This window comes from Carcharodon carcharias, chromosome 27 (assembly GCF_017639515.1).
Source record: "Carcharodon carcharias isolate sCarCar2 chromosome 27, sCarCar2.pri, whole genome shotgun sequence".
NCBI classification, from domain to species: Eukaryota; Metazoa; Chordata; class Chondrichthyes; order Lamniformes; family Lamnidae; genus Carcharodon; species Carcharodon carcharias.
Genome location: NC_054493.1, coordinates 14,254,914 through 14,274,395, shown reverse-complemented (window position 1 = coordinate 14,274,395; position 19,482 = coordinate 14,254,914). Strand labels below are relative to the sequence as shown.

Below are 19,482 nucleotides of genomic sequence, written 5' to 3'. Positions count from 1 at the left end.
TGGGGGGGCGGGTTTTGGGTGGGGGGAGAGAAGTGAGGGGGTTGGTGTGGGTGTAGGGACAAACAAGCAGTGATAGAAGCAGATCATCAAAAGATGTCACAGACAACAGAACAAAAGAACACATAGGTGTTAAAGTTGGTGATATTATCTAAACAAATGTGCTAATTAAGAATGGATGGTAGGGCACTCAAGGTATAGCTCTAGTGGGGGTGGGGGGAGCATAAAAGATTTAAAAATAATGGAAATAGGTAGGAAAAGAAAAATCTATAATTTATTGGAAAAAACAAAAGGAAGGGGGAAGAAACAGAAAGGGGGTGGGGATGGAGGAGGGAGCTCAAGACCTAAAGTTGTTGAACTCAATATTCAGTCCGGAAGGCTGTAAAGTGCCTAGTCGGAAGATGAGGTGTTGTTCCTCTAGTTTGAGTTGGGCTTCACTGGAACAATGCAGCAAGCCAAGGACAGACATGTGGGCAAGAGAGCAGGGTGGAGTGTTAAAATGGCAAGCGACAGGGAAGTTTGGGTCATTCTTGCGGACAGGCCGCAGGTGTTCTGCAAAGCGGTCGCCCAGTTTACATTTGGTCTCTCCAATGTAGAGGAGACCACATTGGGAGCAACGAATGCAGTAGACTAAGTTGGGGGAAATGCAAGTGAAATGCTGCTTCACTTGAAAGGAGTGTTTGGGCCCTTGGACGGTGAGGAGAGAAGAAGTGAAGGGACAGGTGTTACATCTTTTGCGTGGGCATGGGGTGATGCCATAGGAGGGGGTTGAGGAGTAGGGGGTGATGGAGGAGTGGACCAGGGTGTCCCGGAGGGAACGATCCCTACGGAATGCCAATAGGAGGGGTGAAGGGAAGATGTGTTTGGTGGTGGCATCATGCTGGAGTTGGCGGAAATGACGGAGGATGATCCTTTGAATGCGGAGGCTGGTGGGGTGGTAAGTGAGGACAAGGGGGACCCTATCATGTTTCTGGGAGGGAGGAGAAGGCGTGAGGGCGGATGCGCGGGAGATGGGCCGGACATGGTTGAGGGCCCTGTCAACGACCGTGGGTGGAAAACCTCGGTTAAGGAAGAAGGAGGACATGTCAGAGGAACTGTTTTTGAAGGTAGCATCATTGGAACAGATGCAACGGAGGCGAAAGAACTGAGAGAATGGGATGGAGTCCTTACAGGAAGCGGGGTGTGAGGCGCTGTAGTCGAGACCTTGACTACAGCGCCTCACACCCCGCTTCCTGTAAGGACTCCATCCCATTCTCTCAGTTCATTTGCCTCCGTCGCATCTGTTCTGATGATGCTACCTTCAAAAACAGTTCCTCTGACATGTCCTCCTTCTTCCTTAACCGAGGTTTTCCACCCACGGTCGTTGATAGGGCCATCTCCTGCGCATCCGCCCTCACGCCTTCTCCTCCCTCCCAGAAACATGATAGGGTCCCCCTTGTCCTCACTTATCACCCCACCAGCCTCCGCATTCAAAGGATCATCCTCTGCCAACTCCAGCATGATGCCACCACCAAACACATCTTCCCTTCACCCCCCCTGTTGGCATTCCATAGGGATCATTCCCTCCAGGACACCCTGGTCCACTCCTCCATCACCCCCTACTCCTCAACCCCCTCCTATGGCACCACCCCATGCCCACGCAAAAGATGTAACACCTGCCCCTTCACTTCCTCTCTCCTCACCGTCCAAGGGCCCAAACACTCCTTTCAAGTGAAGCAGCATTTCACTTGCATTTCCCCCAACTTAGTCTACTGCATTCGTTGCTCCCAATGTGGTGTCCTCTACATTGGAGAGACCAAACGTAAACTGGGCGACCGCTTCGCAGAACACCTGCGGTCTGTCCGCAAGAATGACCCAAACCTCCCTGTCGCTTGCCATTTTAACACTCCACCCTGCTCTCTTGCCCACATGTCTGTCCTTGGCTTGCTGCATTGTTCCAGTGAAGCCCAGCGCAAACTGGAGGAACAACATCTCATCTTCCGACTAGGCATTTTACAGCCTTCCGGACTGAATATTGAGTTCAACAACTTTAGGTCTTGAGCTCCCTCCTCCATCCCCACCCCCTTTCTGTTTCTTCCCCCTTCCTTTTGTTTTTTCCAATAAATTATATAGATTTTTCTTTTCCCACCTATTTCCATTATTTTTAAATCTTTTATGCTCCCCCTACCCCCACTAGAGCTATACCTTGAGTGCCCTACCATTCATTCTTAATTAGCACATTCGTTTAGATAATATCACCAACTTTAACACCTATGTGTTCTTTTGTTCTGTAGTCTGTGACATCTTTTGAAGATCTGCTTCTATCACTGCTTGTTTGTCCCTACAAGCACACCAACCCCTTCCACTTCTCTCCCCCCACCCAAACCCCCCCCCCGCCATACACTTTAAACCAGCTTATATTTCACCCCTTCCTTGGAATCACTCAGTTCTGTTGAAGGGTCATGAGGACTCAAAACGTCAACTCTTTTCTTCTCAGCCGATGCTGCCAGACCTGCTGAGTTTTTCCAGGTAATTCTGTTTTTGTTTTGGATTTCCAGCATCCACAGTTTTTTTGTTTTTATCATTGGAAACGCTAATCAGATTAGGGGAAAGGACAGAGTTTGTCTGTTATTAACCAGATTAGAAACTTAAATCAAAGTGAAGAATAGAATAGGTGACATTATATTGTGTGATGTTTATACCTGTAATTGTAAAATTATAAGAAATAACAGAATTAAGAGCAGACAGGGGAGCTTAGAGAGAATGAGAAAATTACTGACCAAAAGTTCTGTTGAAGGGTCATGAGGATCGAAACATCAACTTTGCTCTTCTCCGCCGATGCTGCCTGACCTGCTGAGTTTTTCCAGGTAATTCTGTTTTTGTGATGAAAAGTAACTGCTGGGATCCAGGGAATGTGTCCTGTAAATCACAGATTAGAGAAATTCCAGCTGTTAGTTCCTCGTTTTCTACCAAAACCCAGCAGAGAAGACAAAGAAGAGTCAGGGGCCAGAGCTGGATCACTGCAGGGTATAAAAGTGAAGGGGTTGTGATGTAAGGGAGCAGTCAGAACTGGAGACACCAGAGATCAAGCTCGGGGTGCCCGAGGCTCCATCCAGCAGGCTGACCTTGTGTAAGTGACTGTGGACACGTGGGACTTGGATGTTTACTCTGATTGATGGATCAATATAAGATACGGCAGAGGACAGAGAATCTGCTCAGCTTGTATTAATAAAGTATTGAAGTTGCTGACATTGGACTTTTAAATCCACTGCTTATTAAGAGAAGGTGCTAACTTGAATCTTCCACCTCTTTACTGTTCTGATCTTCTACTCTTTGTAAACTATCACCATTCACAAACATCTAGGAGAATTTTGACTGTTTAACGAATGTCCATAAAAGTAGGAGAAATGGAGACTGGTCAGGGAGTGTCTGTAAATGGAGGAGAAATGGAGAAAGGTCAGTGAGTGTCTGTAAATGAAGGAGAAATGGAGACTGGTCAGGGAATGTCCATAAATGGAGGAGAAATGGAGTCTGGTCAGGGAGCTTCTGTAAATGGAGGAGAAATGGAGACTGGTCAGGGAGCTTCTATAAATGGAGGAGAAACGGAGCCTGGTCAGGGAATATCTGCAAATGGAGGAGAAATGGTGAGGGAATGTCTGTAAATGGAACAGAAATGAAGACTGGTCAGGGAATGTCTGGAAATGGAGGCTGGTCAGGGAACATGTGTAAATGGAAGAGAAATGGTCAGGAAGTGTCTGGAAATGGAGGAGAAATGGAGACTGGTCAGCGAGTGTCTGTAAATGGAGGAGAAATGGAGACTGGTCAGGGATCATCTGTAAAAGGAGGGGAAATGAGACTGGGCAGGGAACATCAGTAAATTGAAACTGGTCAGGGAGTGTCTGTAAATTGAGAAATGAAGACTGTTTAGGGAATGCTGACAAAGGGATGGTAATTGTGACTTTTCAGGTAGTGTCTGTGACTGAACAAGAACTGGTGAGTGGATGGAGCATGTCTGTACAGAAGGGAGAATTGGTCACAGGAAGCCCTTAGTTGTGGGAAACTTTGCAGATGGACAGCTTACAGGGAGGAACAGAGTAATAGGACAAAGAGAGAGAGAATGAACTTACAGAATATAAGGAAAAAAATGATTATAAAGTTGACTGGTGATCACAAGGTTGGTCAATGAGAAAAGTGATAATAATAAAGGAGACAATCAAGAGAAAGTAGAGAAATAAAAGACATACAAATCTCTGAGGATGTGAGAGCAGTCACAGCAGATGAACTAAATTGGAGATTGTTAGAGGATGTAATGATTTATTTATGATTCAATGTTCCATCTACTCCTCATTTAGGAAGGTTCTAGAACTATTAGGGTCGGACATCACAGATTTATTCAGTGTATATATTATTTAAACCCACACACTGGGCAATGGTAGCTGGGGACTTGACTACGATACAGTTCCCAGCTCAGTGTTAAGTTCGATCAAATCCTTCAAACCCAAACTCTAGGTACAGTTCACATACCCTTCTCCTACCTCGACGTGTGATCTTCAGCTTGTTTTCACATTATATTGTGATATCAAAAGTTAGCAACTTGCCCACAAGGGCGAGACTACTGAGACTCTCTTACTTTAGAATAACTCAATTAATTAAACTGAGTTCTTCAGAAATACATTATCATCCTTGGACTAATGGAATCAGTATAACTTCCTATTTCATTACCCTATAGCATGTTCCTCTATTTTCATTTAATTGCTATTCTACAAGTGAAACATTTAATCCTGAGTCTGTTACAGAGTCAAAGACATTCACTACCCTTGTTGTAAATTCTAACTGGAAATATAGTGTTTGCACAACTATCCTTTCTTTATAATTATGTCATAATCTGTCACTGAAAAGTTTCCAATTAATTTTCCAATTGACCAGGTTGTAATGTCATGTTAGAAGTTGCTGGATCTGTGAGGGTCCATCTGTGTTCAAACATTCAGGATCACCACCTTGATCTGATTGTGGAGCTTGACAATTAGAATTACTTGTAGATATTACAATATTATAATTTTGAAGTCACACTTCCCTCTTTAACAGAGGTTAGAAGTTAAATGAGTAATGATGTAAAGACAAATCATTAGTGTTAGTAGATCAGCATCCATCATCAGGTCATTTCAACCCAGTTATGAAAGCTGTTGCTAGTAAGATTAACCCTTTCCTTAAAGAATAAAAACACCTCCTAGACTCATCCTCCTAATATCTCCGGACAGTGACCACAGTGCTGAACATGTCACCATCAATTCTCAGACTGTCACTGGCCTTATCCCTTCTGGAAGAGAATCCAGTCATCGCAGAACTGAACCCAGACAGATTCAGTAACTTCAGGAGAGGAACGAGAGGGAACCAGTGAGTGTGGGACTGAACCCAGTCAGAGTCAGCACCTTCAGGAGAGGAGAGAGAGAGGAATCAGTGACTGTAAAACTGAACCCAGTCAGTGTCCATAGTTTGAGGGAGAAAAATTGTCTGGAAGGAAATATGTTGGTGATGGTGTAATGAGTTTGGATTTGAGCACAGGGAAGAGAGAGGGTGTGTGGAATCGGGATTTATAGTTTTAGAGAAGGGAAAAGAGAGCTGTGGTGATCTGCACATGGGCAGGTTCTCTGCTCATTTCTCTGTGCCTCACAGTCTTGCACTTTCCTCATTGGCTGCTCATAAGACTCTCACATTTTCAACTTCAATCAGCTCCATGACTAGGGACAAGAATCCATGAGGTGGCTTCCCATTGCCTTCCTCATATGTGTTTAGAGGAAACACAAGTTCCCTTCCTGAAGGATCCTCCCTCCTCCTGTAAGCAGTTATTGTCCCTCGAGGTTCTAGTTCTTTCACCATCACCACTGAAAGTTCACTGGATCCTCCATTGGCCACAGCTCGTAACCCTGAGGATGAGACCCTTACCTGGGCTTGCAGCAACTCACAAAATGGCCCCCAGAGGTCTTAAATAACTTTATTACCCGAAAGAGAGGAAAGAAAGAGCAAAATGTTCCATAGAAACTAGAATGTTTTCCTGAATTTCTATTGTGTTCTTTCAGTGATGACGTTTGTAAACTCCTTCCACAGGGGATTAGAAAGGGTAGGTTTGCAGATGGGAAACTCAAACCAAACATCACCTCAAGATCTAATTCATCAGGATCTGAATAACATCAGCCTTTAAATATGGAAGAAGAAAACACCAATCGCAATGTGGAGAGATCACACACATGCTCGCTGTGTGGACAAGGCTTCAGTCAATCATTTGCTTTTTCAAAGCACAAACTCAATCACTTCATGCAGAAACATGAATGTGTGGATTGTGGGAAGGGATTTAATTCTCCATCGCAGCTGGAAACTCATCGATGCAGTCACACTGGGACCATTCACCTGCTCCATGTGTGGGAAGGGATTCACTTGGTCATTCAGCCTGCTGACACATCTGTGAGTTCACACTGGAGAGACACCATTCACCTGCTCTGTGTGTGGGAAGCGATTCAAAATTCACCTAGCCTGCAGAAACACAAGATAATTCACACTGATGAGAGACCGTTTCAGTGCTCTGGCTGTGGAAAGAGGCTTAGGGACTTGTTCCACCTACAGACACACAAACACACCCACACTGGGGAGAAGCCATTCACCTGCTCCGAGTGTGGGAAGGGATTCAGTCAGTCCACTAACCTGATGGAACAGCAGTTGGTTCACAGGGAAGAGAAACCAGTTAAACGTACCGAGTGTGGAAAGGGTTTCACTCATTCCTCCCACTTGATGGTGCATCAGTGAGCTCACACTCCCGCTTGATGGTGCATCAGTGAGCTCACACCAGGAGAAGCCATTCACCTGCTCCATGTGAGAAGGGATTTAATCATTCAGTCACCCTGCTGAAACATCAGCTAGTTCACATGTGACTCTGGGGTTTGGATTCTGTTGTTATGGTTAATCACGTTCAGGACGGAACCATGTTCATTCTGAAAGTTGGAGTTAATTTCTGCTGATATTCATAACCTCTGTATGTGGGATGGAGTTTAATATTCTGGATGCGTGCCTAATAAAGTAGAGTGAAGGTTTATTTTCTAAAAGGATTACTTCCAGTAATGTAAACTACCATGCATGTGGTGAATCCCTGTAAAACAATTGGAAAATGAAAGTAATGTTTGTAAATGGACATTGTGTTTGGGTTACTGTGGGAAATAGGTGGCACAGATATGATGGGTCTGTAGTATCGCCTCTGTCAGATGGGATGGATCCTCCTTTAAACCCCTTCTGAGAGGAGAGTGCTGCCCCCTAGAGCAGGATGAGTGAGGACAGATCAGGGTCATACACTGATTATGCTGTACGTGACACAGACATCACAAATTCCCCCTTTCTGGGGTAATCATTGCTGGAGGGACTTCAGCCAGGACATAGAAACAAGATGAGGCCATTCAGCCCCTCAAGCCTGCTCCACCATTCAATGAGATCATGGTTGACCTGCACCTCAACTCCATTTTCGCAACTTTGATCCATTTCCTTTGATATCTTTATTTAAGAATCCATTGATTCCCATCTTGAAAATTTCAATTGACCCCCAACAGCCACAGCCTTTTGGAGAGATTGGTCCAGGTATTTTTTTTATTAATTCATGCGATTTGGGTGCCCCTGGCTAGGCCAGCGTTTATTACGAATCCCTAATTTCCCTTGAGATGACTTGCATTCCTGAACTGCAGCAGTCCATGTGGTGCAAGTTACGTGAACACGTTGTTTCTGACTTCACTGCACAGGTTGTGTATTAAACAATGACTCAAAGTCTAACATGGTCACCAGGGCCAGAAATCCAGTTACCCCAAGAAAATACATGCAGCTGGACAGGGGTCACTGAACTGATTTCTGACCACAGAAAGTTCACTCGAGCAAAACCAGACTGAACATGAAGTTAAAGCAGAAACAGAAGCAGATGTGATCGTTCACAATCAACCACAATGTAAACTTAAGTGGAATTGGAGCAGCTGGATTAGAATCATAATGCAGAATCAATAATAAACTGAGACAATTCATTCAAGGATAATGGAAAACATTGGAGAAAAATGGAAATGGTTTGATTCTGTGAGGGTGAGGAGAGGTTTGGTAGATAAGGATGTGGTTTCTGCAGCAACTAGCTCTGCCCTCTCACAAGGAAGCAGGTTGTTAGATGTTGTAAGTGCCGTCACTAAACTGAAAAGGTAAAATCAAGACTTTATTTGGACAATGAAGTCGAAATACAAAGGAGAAGATCTATCAGTTTGGTGGTAGTTGTAACTTTTAGGGTTACTAGTAAATAATAGCTTCGCAATCCTGCCTCTGAGTCAGAAACCGCACTGGTGAGTGGAGTCGCCTCTCCAGCTCATTCTGGGTTGATATCAGGCAGGATAGGTGTGTCCGGCGGGTCTGGCTGTCCACTTCCATTGTGTGAGTTGTGAGCTCATCAAATTCTCCTGGTTGAAGCCGGGACAACAGATCAGCAGGAATTAAATGGTTCCAGGCACGGAGGGAGCGTTAAACAGCCTGTGAATTCTTCAACAAATTCACATTATTCCCCAAGGGATGAGTTCAAAGAGAAACAATCACTGCACTGTGTGATTTCCTGAAATAATCCCTGCTGTCTGTCCTGAATGAACCCATTTCAGTAATAAATGTTGAAATGTTTGCTCCTCACCCACAGGGTTTCATCTGTTTAAAGCCACAAGCAGAACATTCCAGTTTTCTCCTGGAGTTTGAGACAAATCAGCTTTCAAAATGATGCAGAGTTCCAGCCAATGAGGGAGATCCGGGCCCAGCCCCGCCCCTCACTCACTCCGATTGGTTGGAGGACCAGCCGCTCCCACTTGGTCCTCCAGTCTTATCCCTTTCTCTATTGGTCCTGAGCTGCCGTCAATCATCCGGTAATTGTGATTTGGAGCATGCGCAGTGCGGATGATGTATTTGGACAGACGCTTGTTTGTCTCATCTTCAGGCGGGAAGGATGCGGATAAACGGAGGCAGCGTTAGGGGCAGTGGGGGGGGGAGGGGAGGCTTCACAAACACCCAGTGGAGGGCTCAACACCCTCAATAACAAAGTACCGGGCCCGCCTTTGTCCCGAACGGAACGGCAGCTGCGGGCTTTCTCCCGGTGCCAGGCTCGAGTGGACAAATGTGGGTGAATGAAGGAAATGCAGCAATGGGTTTGTTAATGAGAAATTATCTTTAACTCACTTTACTGATCCTGGAGCAGGAGGAGAGAATGGTGTGAATTTCTATCCTGGACTATCATCAAAAATCATGTTTAACTAACTTGCTGGAGTTTTTAGAAGAGGTAACAGAGGTTTTGATGAAGGCGATGATAAAATGTGATTAACATGGATTTTCAAAAGACATTTGATAAAGTGGCACACAACAGACTTGTGAACAAAGTTATAGCTCATGGAATAAAAGGGACATTAGCAACATGGCTACAGAATTGGCTGAGCGACAGGAAACAGTCGTTGGACATTTTTCAGGCTGGAAGCAGGTTTGTAGTGGAGTTCCCTGGTATTTCCTCAACTTTTTCTGACTCCAGTGATTATGGTACCTTTCCAGCTTCAGGCTCCAGCAGGAGGTAATATTGAAAACTGAAATTATTTCAGTTATTGTTTCAGAGTAGTTTTTGACTAGTCATCTACAATTTAGGGCTTTTAGTGCTATGCTCTGTTATCTGTGAAAATTTCCATGTCTTTGCAGCTGGTGTGGTTCCTTTAAGCGGATCTGATTCCATGTCCATCCATTGCTCTGTTTCATCTCTGGCCTCTCTGATCACCTCTCTGTCATTGTCTAACACCCTGTTTCTAATAATAGGTGTATTTTAACTGTAATTAGTATTTTACTGTTACTTCTGCTGACCAGGCCTGAATGAGGTTCCCACCACTGCCCATCTCCCGACCATGTGCTGCTGACTTAGCAGTCTTATTTTCCCACAGTACCTTTCATAGTCAGGAATTGTTTTTCCTGCACTATAATCCATTTCTCTTCCACTTCTGAGCATATACTGACATGCAAATTTTGTGTTATTTTTATTGCCCATAATTCATTCTGCAGCCCCCCAAAATGTTAACTCTATTTCTTTCTCCACAAATGCTACCAGTCCTGTTGAGTATTTCCAGCACCTTCTGTTTTTATTTCAGATCTCCAACATGCGCAGCATTTTACTTTTATTTAAGTGTGTGACTTGGAGGGGAACTTGGAGGTGATGGTCTTCACACACACTTGCAATCCTGGTCCTTCTAGATGTAGAGGTTGAGGGCTTGGGAGATTCTGTCAAAGTTCTGCTTGATTGTAGATATATAAAATCCCCCTCCTTCAGCCCCTGCCTCTCCCATCTCTCTCTCCCTCCTCCCATGGAGGCCAGAGTCTTGTGCAGGCCCAGACCGGGTGACAGCTTCTCTCCCTGAAGGACATTAGTTATCCAGTTGGGTTTTTATAACAACCCAGCAGCTTTCATCATCACTTATTCCTGGTGCCGGCCCCACAAATTACCAGATCTATTCAGCTTTACTTCACAACCTGCCTTTGTGTTTTTGTCGGTTTTTTCTCACTTCCTTTTTTCTACATTAAATCAATTTCACAGGGTATTAGAAGGGGAGGATTTACAGTTAGAAAATCAAACCCAACATCACATCAATATCTGACAGAGTTGCTACCTTTATCATAACTTGTTCAATGTTAATCATAGAAGGAAAAAGTACCAATAACATTAGAGAGAAACCTTACAGGTGTTCTATGTGTGGACAAGGCTTCAGACAATCATCTGGCCTGTCGAAACACAAGTGCAGTAACACCGGGAAGAATCCATGGAAATGTGGGGACTGTGAGGAAGGATTCAATTGCCCATTCAAGGTGGATATTCATCGAGGCAGTCACACTTGGGAGAGGCCATTCACCTGCCCCATGTGTGGGAAAGGTTTCACTACCTCATCCCACCTGCTGACACACCAGTACATTCACACTGGGGAGAAGCTGTTCATCTGCTCTAAGTGTGGGAAGGGATTTGCAAACTCATCCAACCTGCTGAGACACTGGCGAGTTCACACTGATGAGATACTTTTTAAATCCCCAGACTGTGCTAAGTGCTATAAAAGTTCCCAGGAACTGACGTTCCATCAACATGTTCATGCTGACGAGAGATCATTTAGCTGCTCTTAATGCAGGACTGGATTCAAGCAATCATCTAACCTCACTAAACACCAGGACACTCACACTGGGAAGAGGCCATTCACCTGCTCTGACTGTGGGAGGAGATTCACTTGTTCATCCCACCTGATGACACACCAGCAGGTTCACACTGGAGAGAGGCTGTTCAACTGCTCTAAGTGTGGGAAAAGATTTGCTAACTTATACAATCTGTTAAGACACCAGCGAGTTCACACTGAGAAGGAACCTATTAATTGCCCAGACTATGGGAAGTGCTATAAAAGTTTCCAGGAACTGATGCATCATCAACATGATCACACTGACGAGAGATCATTCAGTTGCTCTCACTGCGCGACTGGTTTCAGGTGATCATCTCAACTCACTGTACATCAGCACACTCACACTGGGGAGAGACTGTTCACCTGCTCCAGGTGTGGGAAGGGATTCACTCAGTCATCTAACCTGCTGACACCCCAGCGAGTTCACACTAATGAGAGACCTTTTAAATGCTCAGACTGTGGGAAGTGCTATAAAAGTTCTGGGAAATTGATGCCCCATCAACGTGTTCACACTGAAGAGAGACCGTTCAGGTGCTCTCACTGTGGGACTGGGTTCAGGGACTCATCTGACCTCACTGTACACTAGTGCACTCATACTGGGGAGAGGCCGTTCACCTGCTTCGAGTGTGGGAAGGGATTCACTACCTCATCCAATTGGCTAACCCACCAGCGAGCTCACACTGGGAAGTGGACATTCACCTGCTCCCACTGCAGGATGGGATTCACTTGTTTATCCCACTTGTTGACACATCAGCGAATTCACACTGGTGAGAGGCCGTTCATCTGCTCCAAGTGTGGTAAGAGATTTATTCACTCATTCAACCTATTGAGATACCAGCAAGTTTACACGAACAAGAGACCTTTTAAATGCCTAGACAGCAGGAAGTGCTATAAAAGTTCTTGACTGATGTCCCATCAACTTTTTCGTACTGTCTACAGACCGTTCAGATGCTCTCACTGTTGGATGGGGTTCAGGCAATCATCTCAACTCACCATACACCAGCGCATTCATACTGGGGAGAGGCCATTCACCTGCTCCGACTGTGGGAAAGGATTCACTCAATTAACCTACCTGATGACACACCAACGTATTCACACTGGGAAGAGACAATTCACCTGCTCTATGTATGGGAAGGGATTCACTCAGTCATCCACACTGCTGAGACACCAGCAAGTTGACAAGTAACAACAGTGATTGGATTTTGCTGTTAATCATATCCAGGATTGAACCATGTTCTTTGGGCACTATGTCTGTTGATGTTAATAAACTCCAGCCCAGCTTGATGTGCTCATATTCTCGATAAAGTCAAATACATTAGCTTTATGTTAAACCCAAAAGTTAAGTCTTTTAATATCACTAACACAAGTTAGTTTCTTTTGAAGCGCTCTCCCTCTCCCCTGTCTCCTCCATCCTCACCCCCAGCAAGGGTGAGAATTCATGGAACTTCTTTGTCACTAAGATTGAGACAATCCCATCAGCTGCCTCTGCTGCTTCCATCCCTTCCACTGGTCCACCGGGACGAACTACCTCTAAAGTTGCCCTACTCCAAGCCCTAAACCGCACCTTTCTCTACCTTTTCCCTATCTACCCTCATGCCCATGAGACCCACCTCTTCGCTCAATCCTTTTCCCACTAAACTGCTGAACACTCCGCTTGCCCATGTTCACTGATGTTGTTCGCAGTTCCCTTTTCTCGGGTATGGGGAACAAAAGGACATAAAAAACCTGAACAGGAGGAGATCATTAGGCCCATTGAGCCTGCCCTATCATTCAATAAGATCTGATCTGATTGTGGCCTTAATTCCACTTTCCCACCTACCTACATAACCCTTGACTCCCTTGAAGATAAAAAATCTGTCTAACTCAGCCTTGAATCTATTCAGTGACCCGGTCCCCACTGCTCTCTGTGGATGAGAATTCCAAAACTAACAACCCTCTGAGAGGAGAAATTCCTCATTTCCTCCTCGTATCTTCACATGAACACACCTGTGATTGGACAAAAGCCACATGATTGTGTAGTTCTCATTGGTAGCCTCAGGGGAGTGAGTTGGGGGTGTTTCCAGCATAAGAACAGTCCTCTCAAGGGGTTTAGTGCAGTGGAGTAAAAAAACAACAAAGGGAAGAAGACAAAGAAATAAGAAAGAAGCAAGAAACCTGGAAACTCCACAAGAAAACCGGAAGCTATGAGGAAAGAAGTGCGTTCTGCTGTCCAGATATGATACGGGAAGTATAGAGCTCACATTATTCTGTAAATTACTGCTTAAACTTTACCTTTAGTCTGGAAGTTTGTCCTGCCTTTCTCTTAATAAAGCTGCTCAATAGCTGAACTTTATTGTCACGTCCGATCCTGTTGTAAGGGGTTCAATCCCTAAAACCTGCAAGTTCACACCAGGGAAATGCTGTTCATCTGCTCCATATGTGGGAAAGGAATCACTCGTGTGTCCAGCCTCACTACCCATCGAGTTGCTCACTCTGAAAAGAGACCTTTTAATTGTTCTCACTGTGGGAAGAGTTTTAAAAGCTCGAAAGATCTGATGAAATACCAACTCACTTACACTGGAGAGAAACCATTCACCTGCACTGAGTGTTGGAAAGAATTCACTCAGTCACTCAACCTGCGGGCATACCAGCACATTCACATCTAACTGTATTGGTTGGATTATGTTGTTATTTTGGCCACTGCCTGAGCCTGAACCAAACTGTTCATCATCTCAGCATCAATTTCACCCCGAGCTGATTTTCTGACCCATATCTGTTTCATCACCAAGGCTGCCGACTTCCACCTCTGTCACATCCCCCATCTCTACTCCTCCTTCAGCCTATTTGCTGCTGAAACCCTCATTCATCACTTTTCTCCCTCTAGTCCCAAGTATTCCAAAGATCTCCTAACCATCCTCTCATATTCCGCCTGCTGTAAATCTGGAACACTGGTGCCTGTATCCTAACTCACAGATAGTCCCATTACCCTTATACTCACTGAACTACATTATTTCCCAGTCTGGCAATGCATTTCAATTTTACAATTCTCAGATTTTATTTCAAATCCCTCCATCGTCTCACTCCTCCCTATCCCCGTAACCACCTCCTTCCCGACATCCCTCTGAGATCTTTCTGCCCCTCCAATTCTGGACTCTTGCACATTCCTGATTTTCATCACTCCTCCAGTGCCAGACCGGCATTCAGCTGCCTGGATGCTAAGGTCTGGATTCCCTCCCTCATCATCTCCACCTCTCTAACTTTCTCATCTATCCTTTAAGAGGTTCCTTAAAACCTGCCTCTTTGACCCAGTACTTGTTCATCTCTCCTAATTATCTCCTTCTGCATCTTGGTGTTGAGGTTTGTTTGATAACACTCCTGTGAAGCACCTTGGGATGTTTAACTATGTTAAAGATATATAAATTGAAGTTTTTATTGCTGCTGTTAAACACATTTACGACTGAACCATCTTCATTATAACAGTTGGAGTTTGTTGCTGCTGATATTCATAATCTCTATATAACGGGGCTGGATGTTAAATTTCTAGATATATGTTTTAAATCAGTTTTGTTTCACACATGCGGCGATGAATTTCTGATTTCTCCTTGATAAGACTAGACTAATTGATGTCCAGTTGCTTATTATTCAGTTTGTTGTTATGTTCTCCTTTCATACTCCAGATTATTTCAGTTACAATCCCAGGTCCCCAAACCTGACACTGAATTTCCCTGCTCATTACACTGTTATTCCCTCAAATGATCCCTGCTGTCTGTCCTGAATGAATCCATTTCACTAACAAATGTTGAAATATTTCCTCCACATCCAGAGGGTTTCATCTGTTTAAAGCCACAAACGGAAAGGTCCAGTTTTCTCCTGGAGTTTGAGACAAATCAGCTTTCAAAATGATGCAAAGTTTCATCCAATGAGGGAGATCCGGGATCAGCCCCGCCCCTCATTCACTCCGATTGGTTGGAGCAGCAGCTGCTCCCACTCGGAGTTCCAAACTTGCCCCTCTTCCTATTGGTCCGGAACTGCCGTCAATCGGCCGGGCATTGTGAGGTGTCAGTGGGTGGGAGCAGGTTCAGTGGATCAGATCCAGGTTCTTTCTGGGTGAAACCTTGAAGGAGCTGCCCGGCCGCCTCTGTATTTACTCAACTCAGAAATAATTCAACATCCCACCTCCAATTGTTTAAACATTTCAAGAAATCAACTTGCTGGAGTGGAGGCATATTTAAACACTTGTGAGTAAATGTGTTGGATTTTCTGGAATTTTATTATTAGTTTCAATCATTCAAGGAAACGTGAGAGTGGGGGCAGCTCTTAAAGGGACAGACACAATATCCACTGGCGATAGTTAAAGGGACCATGTTTCCTTAGCATGATACGTAGCATCAGATCAGATCAACTCCGGGTTCCGCTATCAGACCTCTGGGGGTCAAATACTTAGAGACTCGAGTGTCTGTAATATTGAGCACTTGGGAAAGAAGTTGGAGTGGAACCAGTGAGTGTTGAACTTAGCCCAGACTGAATCAGTGCCTTAAGGAGAGGAGAGAGAGCGAGAGGAACGAGTGAGTGTCGAACCAAACCCAGCCGGAGTCAGCACCCTCAGAAAAGGAGAGAGAGAGAGGAACCAGTGAGTGTAGAATTGAACCCAGTCAGAATCGGCACCTTTGGGAGAGGAGTAGAGAGAGAGAAAAATCAGTGAGTGTAAAACCAAACCCAGACTGAGTCAGCACCTTCACGGGAGGAGAGAGGATTCAGCAATCCTTGTGAATTTAATCCGAAATGAAACATTTCACATTTGTGTAATGTGATCAAGGAACAGCATTCGAAAATAATTGAGAAGGTGGAAATAAACCAGGTCCCACAGGACGAATAAACGTAGAATAATGTGGTTTTTTTAAAAGCTGCTTTGACATTAGAAACTGTTGCAGAAGTAAACAGGATATGTTTGAGCAGGACAGAGGAAGTTGGTGAAGGGGCTGCAACTAGATTAACAATCTTAAGAAATGGCGTGAGATACAGAGCAGCTTCCCATACAACTGATTAATTGAAAAGAAATTCAGCCTCTAATTTTGCTCCATTCAGCAAGACCCGTATGAAAAGATGACATTGCTGAATCATAAGAATCATTGTACAGTGAAGAAAGAGGTCATTCAGCCCATCGGGTCTGCACCAACTCTTTATAAGACCATTCCAGTTTGGCCCACTGCTCCACTTTCCACATATTCCTGCAGTCTGTTTCTGTTTCAAGTTTTTATCAAATTTCTTTTTTCAGGTTACTATTGAATTTGTATCCACCAGGCGGTCAGGCTGTGCATTCGAAATCCTAACTAAATTCTGCCCTTTGCCTCGTATTATCTCTCCTCATCCTTCTGCCCAGAATATATCAACTCGCACTTTGCTGTGATGAATTTCATCTGTCATGAGCCCACCCATTCCACCACTCTGGTTCTGTCCTTTTGAAATCTATCACTATCACCCTCACTGTTTTCTACACTTTCAAATTTTGTGTCATCTGAAAATGTTGACATTGTTCCCTGTAATCTCTAATCGAAGTCAGTAATGTGTAATCAAAAACAGCAGTGATCCTGAAGCAGAACCATGGGGAACTCCACTGCATACCTCCAGCAACCACAGTCTTTTGGGGTGGTTGGTCCAGGTTGGTTCACCTTTTATGTAACAAGTTGTTTCTGATTTCACTGCATAGGTTGTGTATTAAACAATGACTGAATGTCTAACACAGGCACCTTGGACACAAACCCAGTTACCCCGAGACAATACATGCAGCTGGACAGTCAGTGAACTGACTTCTGACTACAGAAAGATCACTCGACAAAAACAAGACTGAACATGAGGATAAGGCAGAAATACGAGCAGAAGTGATAGTTCAATTAATCACAAATGCAAACTGAATTAGAATGAACATTGGAGTAGCTGGATTAGATTCATAATGACTAAGCAATAATGAACAGACATTTCTTTGTAGGATAACGGTTAATACTAGTGAAACATACGAATGATTTCATCCTGAGAGGATGAGGAGAGGATGGATAAAGATGTGGTTTCTATAGCTACTGTAGTTCTGCTCTCTCACAAGGTAGGCGGTGGTTAGATGATATAAGTGCCACATTAACCTACAACATAGTGGAGATAGAAAGGAGGAGAGCCAGTCAGTTTGGTGGCACTTGAGGGTTTTAGGGTTGTTAATAAAAAATAACTATTAGCATTAAGTATTGCTGAAAAAAGAGACATGTCTAAGCTTTTCATCTTGCACTCATTAGGACACTCGCAAGAATACCAATAAAAGGGAGAAAACAATGTATACTGTATATAAAGAGAGTGTTGATTGTTTGGCAAGAGGTGTTGCCTTGGTGAATGCATCTCTGATGGTGACTGACAGCTAACTGCCAAGCAATGTTTGAAATTTAAATGAGGCAGCTTGACCCTGACTGGTCAAGGAATTGCCCTGAAGAATGAGTCCAAGAATGGCTGTCATTTATTTTGTTTAGCTGAAGTAGGCGTAATGTATGTACATGGGGATGTTCGCTGATGATTGCACAATTTTCAGCACCATTCGTGACTCCTCAGATACTGAAGCAGTCTATGTCCAAATTCAGCAAGACCTGGACAATATCCAGGTTTGGGCTCACAAGTGGCAAGTAACATTCACGCCACACAAGTGTCAGGCAATGACTATCTCCAACAAGAGAGAATCCAGCCATCACCCCTTGATGTTCAATAGCATTACTATCACTGAATCACCCACTATCAACATCCTGGGGATTACCATTGACCAGAAACTGAACTGGACTAGCCATATAAATACTGGAACTGCAAGAGCAGGTCAGAGGCTAGGAATTCTGCGATGTGTAACTCACCTGACTCCCAAAGCCTGTTCACCATCTACAAGGCACAAATCAGGAGTGTGATGGAACACTCCCCACTTTCCTGGATGAGTGCAGCTCCCACAACACTCAAGAAGCTTGACACCATCCAGGACAAAGCAGCCCGCTTGATTGGCACCACCTCCACAAACATTCACTCCCTCGACCACTGACGCACAGTCGCAGCAGCATGTACCATCTACAAGATGCACTGCAGGAATTCACTAAGGCTCCTTCAACAGCACCTTCCAAACTCATGAACACTAGCATCTAGAAGGACGAGGGCAGCAGATAGATGGGAACACCACCACCTGGAAGTTCCCCTCCAAGTCACTTACCATCCTGACTTGGAAGTATATCACAGTTCCTTCACTGTCGCTGGGTCAAAATCCAGCATTGTGAGTGTACCTACACCACATGGACTGCAGCAGTTCAAGAAGGCAGCTCACCACCACCTTCTCAAGAGCAACTAGGGATGGACAATAAATACTAGCCCAGCCAGTGAAGCCCACATCCCATGAATTAATTTTTAAAATTGTTCTTTCTGTCTGCAAAGAACAGGGCCCTGTGTATTAATGTGTGTAGCTTCCAGTACAGCAACATCACTTGCCAATCAATCAGCACTCTCTTCACATAGAATATAAGTTGTTTTCCCCCTTATATTGGTATTCTTGCGAGTTCTGATGAGTGCAAGATGAAAAGCTTAGATATGTCTCTTTTTTCAGCAATACTCAAGTTCTGTACTACGAAATGACTAACAATTAATATTTCTGCCTGTGAGTCAAAAACCCCACTGCAGACAGTCCTGATGAATGGAGATGGCTTTCCAGCTCATTCTGGGTTGAAATCAGGCAGGATAGGTGAGTCCGGCGGGTCTGGCTGTCCACTCCCATTGTGGGAGCTTATCAAACTCTCCCGGGTCTTGAAGTGTTTGCTCCACACCCACATAGTTTCATCTGTTTAAAGCCACAAACAGAAAGGTTCAGGCTAAAGGCGAACTACTGCAGATGCTGGAAACCTGAAACAAAAACAAAAATGCTGCAAAAACTCAGCAGGTCTGACAACATCTGTGGAGAGAAAGACAGAGTTAACGTTTCGAGTCCGTATGACTCTTCTTCAGAGCTTCTTCAGAAAGGTCCAGCTTCCCCCGGAGTTTGAGACAAATCAGCTTTCAAAATGATGCAGAATTTCAGCCAACGAGGGAGATCCAGGCTCAGCCCCGCCCCTCATTCACTCTGATTGGTTGGAGGACCAGCCACTCCAAGCCTGTCCTCCAGTCTCACCCCCTCTTCCTATTGGTCCGGTGTTGCCATCAGTCACTCCCCGGGCATTCTGATCTGAGCATGCGCGGGCCATCTTGACAGACGGTAAGAGAGCTCGAGCGAGCGGGTTTAAAATGGAGAGTTTACAAA

General features: G+C 44.5%; 1 protein-coding gene across 2 annotated transcripts; it reads left to right on the top strand.

Moving 5' to 3' along the window:
- Nucleotides 1–9,215: 9,215 nt before the first annotated feature.
- On the top strand, nucleotides 9,216–13,534 carry LOC121270445 (zinc finger protein 239-like). Of its 2 annotated transcripts, none has more exons than XM_041175780.1 (2): nucleotides 9,216–9,493; nucleotides 12,147–13,534. In XM_041175780.1, exons 1-2 carry the CDS (start codon nucleotides 9,342–9,344, stop codon nucleotides 12,391–12,393), a joined length of 399 nt encoding a protein of 132 aa, XP_041031714.1. In that variant the 5' UTR covers nucleotides 9,216–9,341; the 3' UTR covers nucleotides 12,394–13,534. The 2 variants fall into 2 exon arrangements, with proteins under 2 accessions (XP_041031714.1, XP_041031713.1); XM_041175779.1 differs by having other exon boundaries at nucleotides 9,216–9,580.
- The last annotated feature ends 5,948 nt before the right edge of the window (nucleotides 13,535–19,482 follow it).

Excerpts from the sequence above, each read along its gene's own strand:
- LOC121270445 (XM_041175779.1), top strand. The coding sequence starts at position 9,342 with ATGGATTTTCAAAAGACATTTGATAAAGTGGCACACAACAGACTTGTG. Across the intron at positions 9,581-12,146 it reads GCTTCAGGCTCCAGCAGGAG|ACCGTTCAGATGCTCTCACT; the intron begins GTAATATTGAAA and ends TACTGTCTACAG.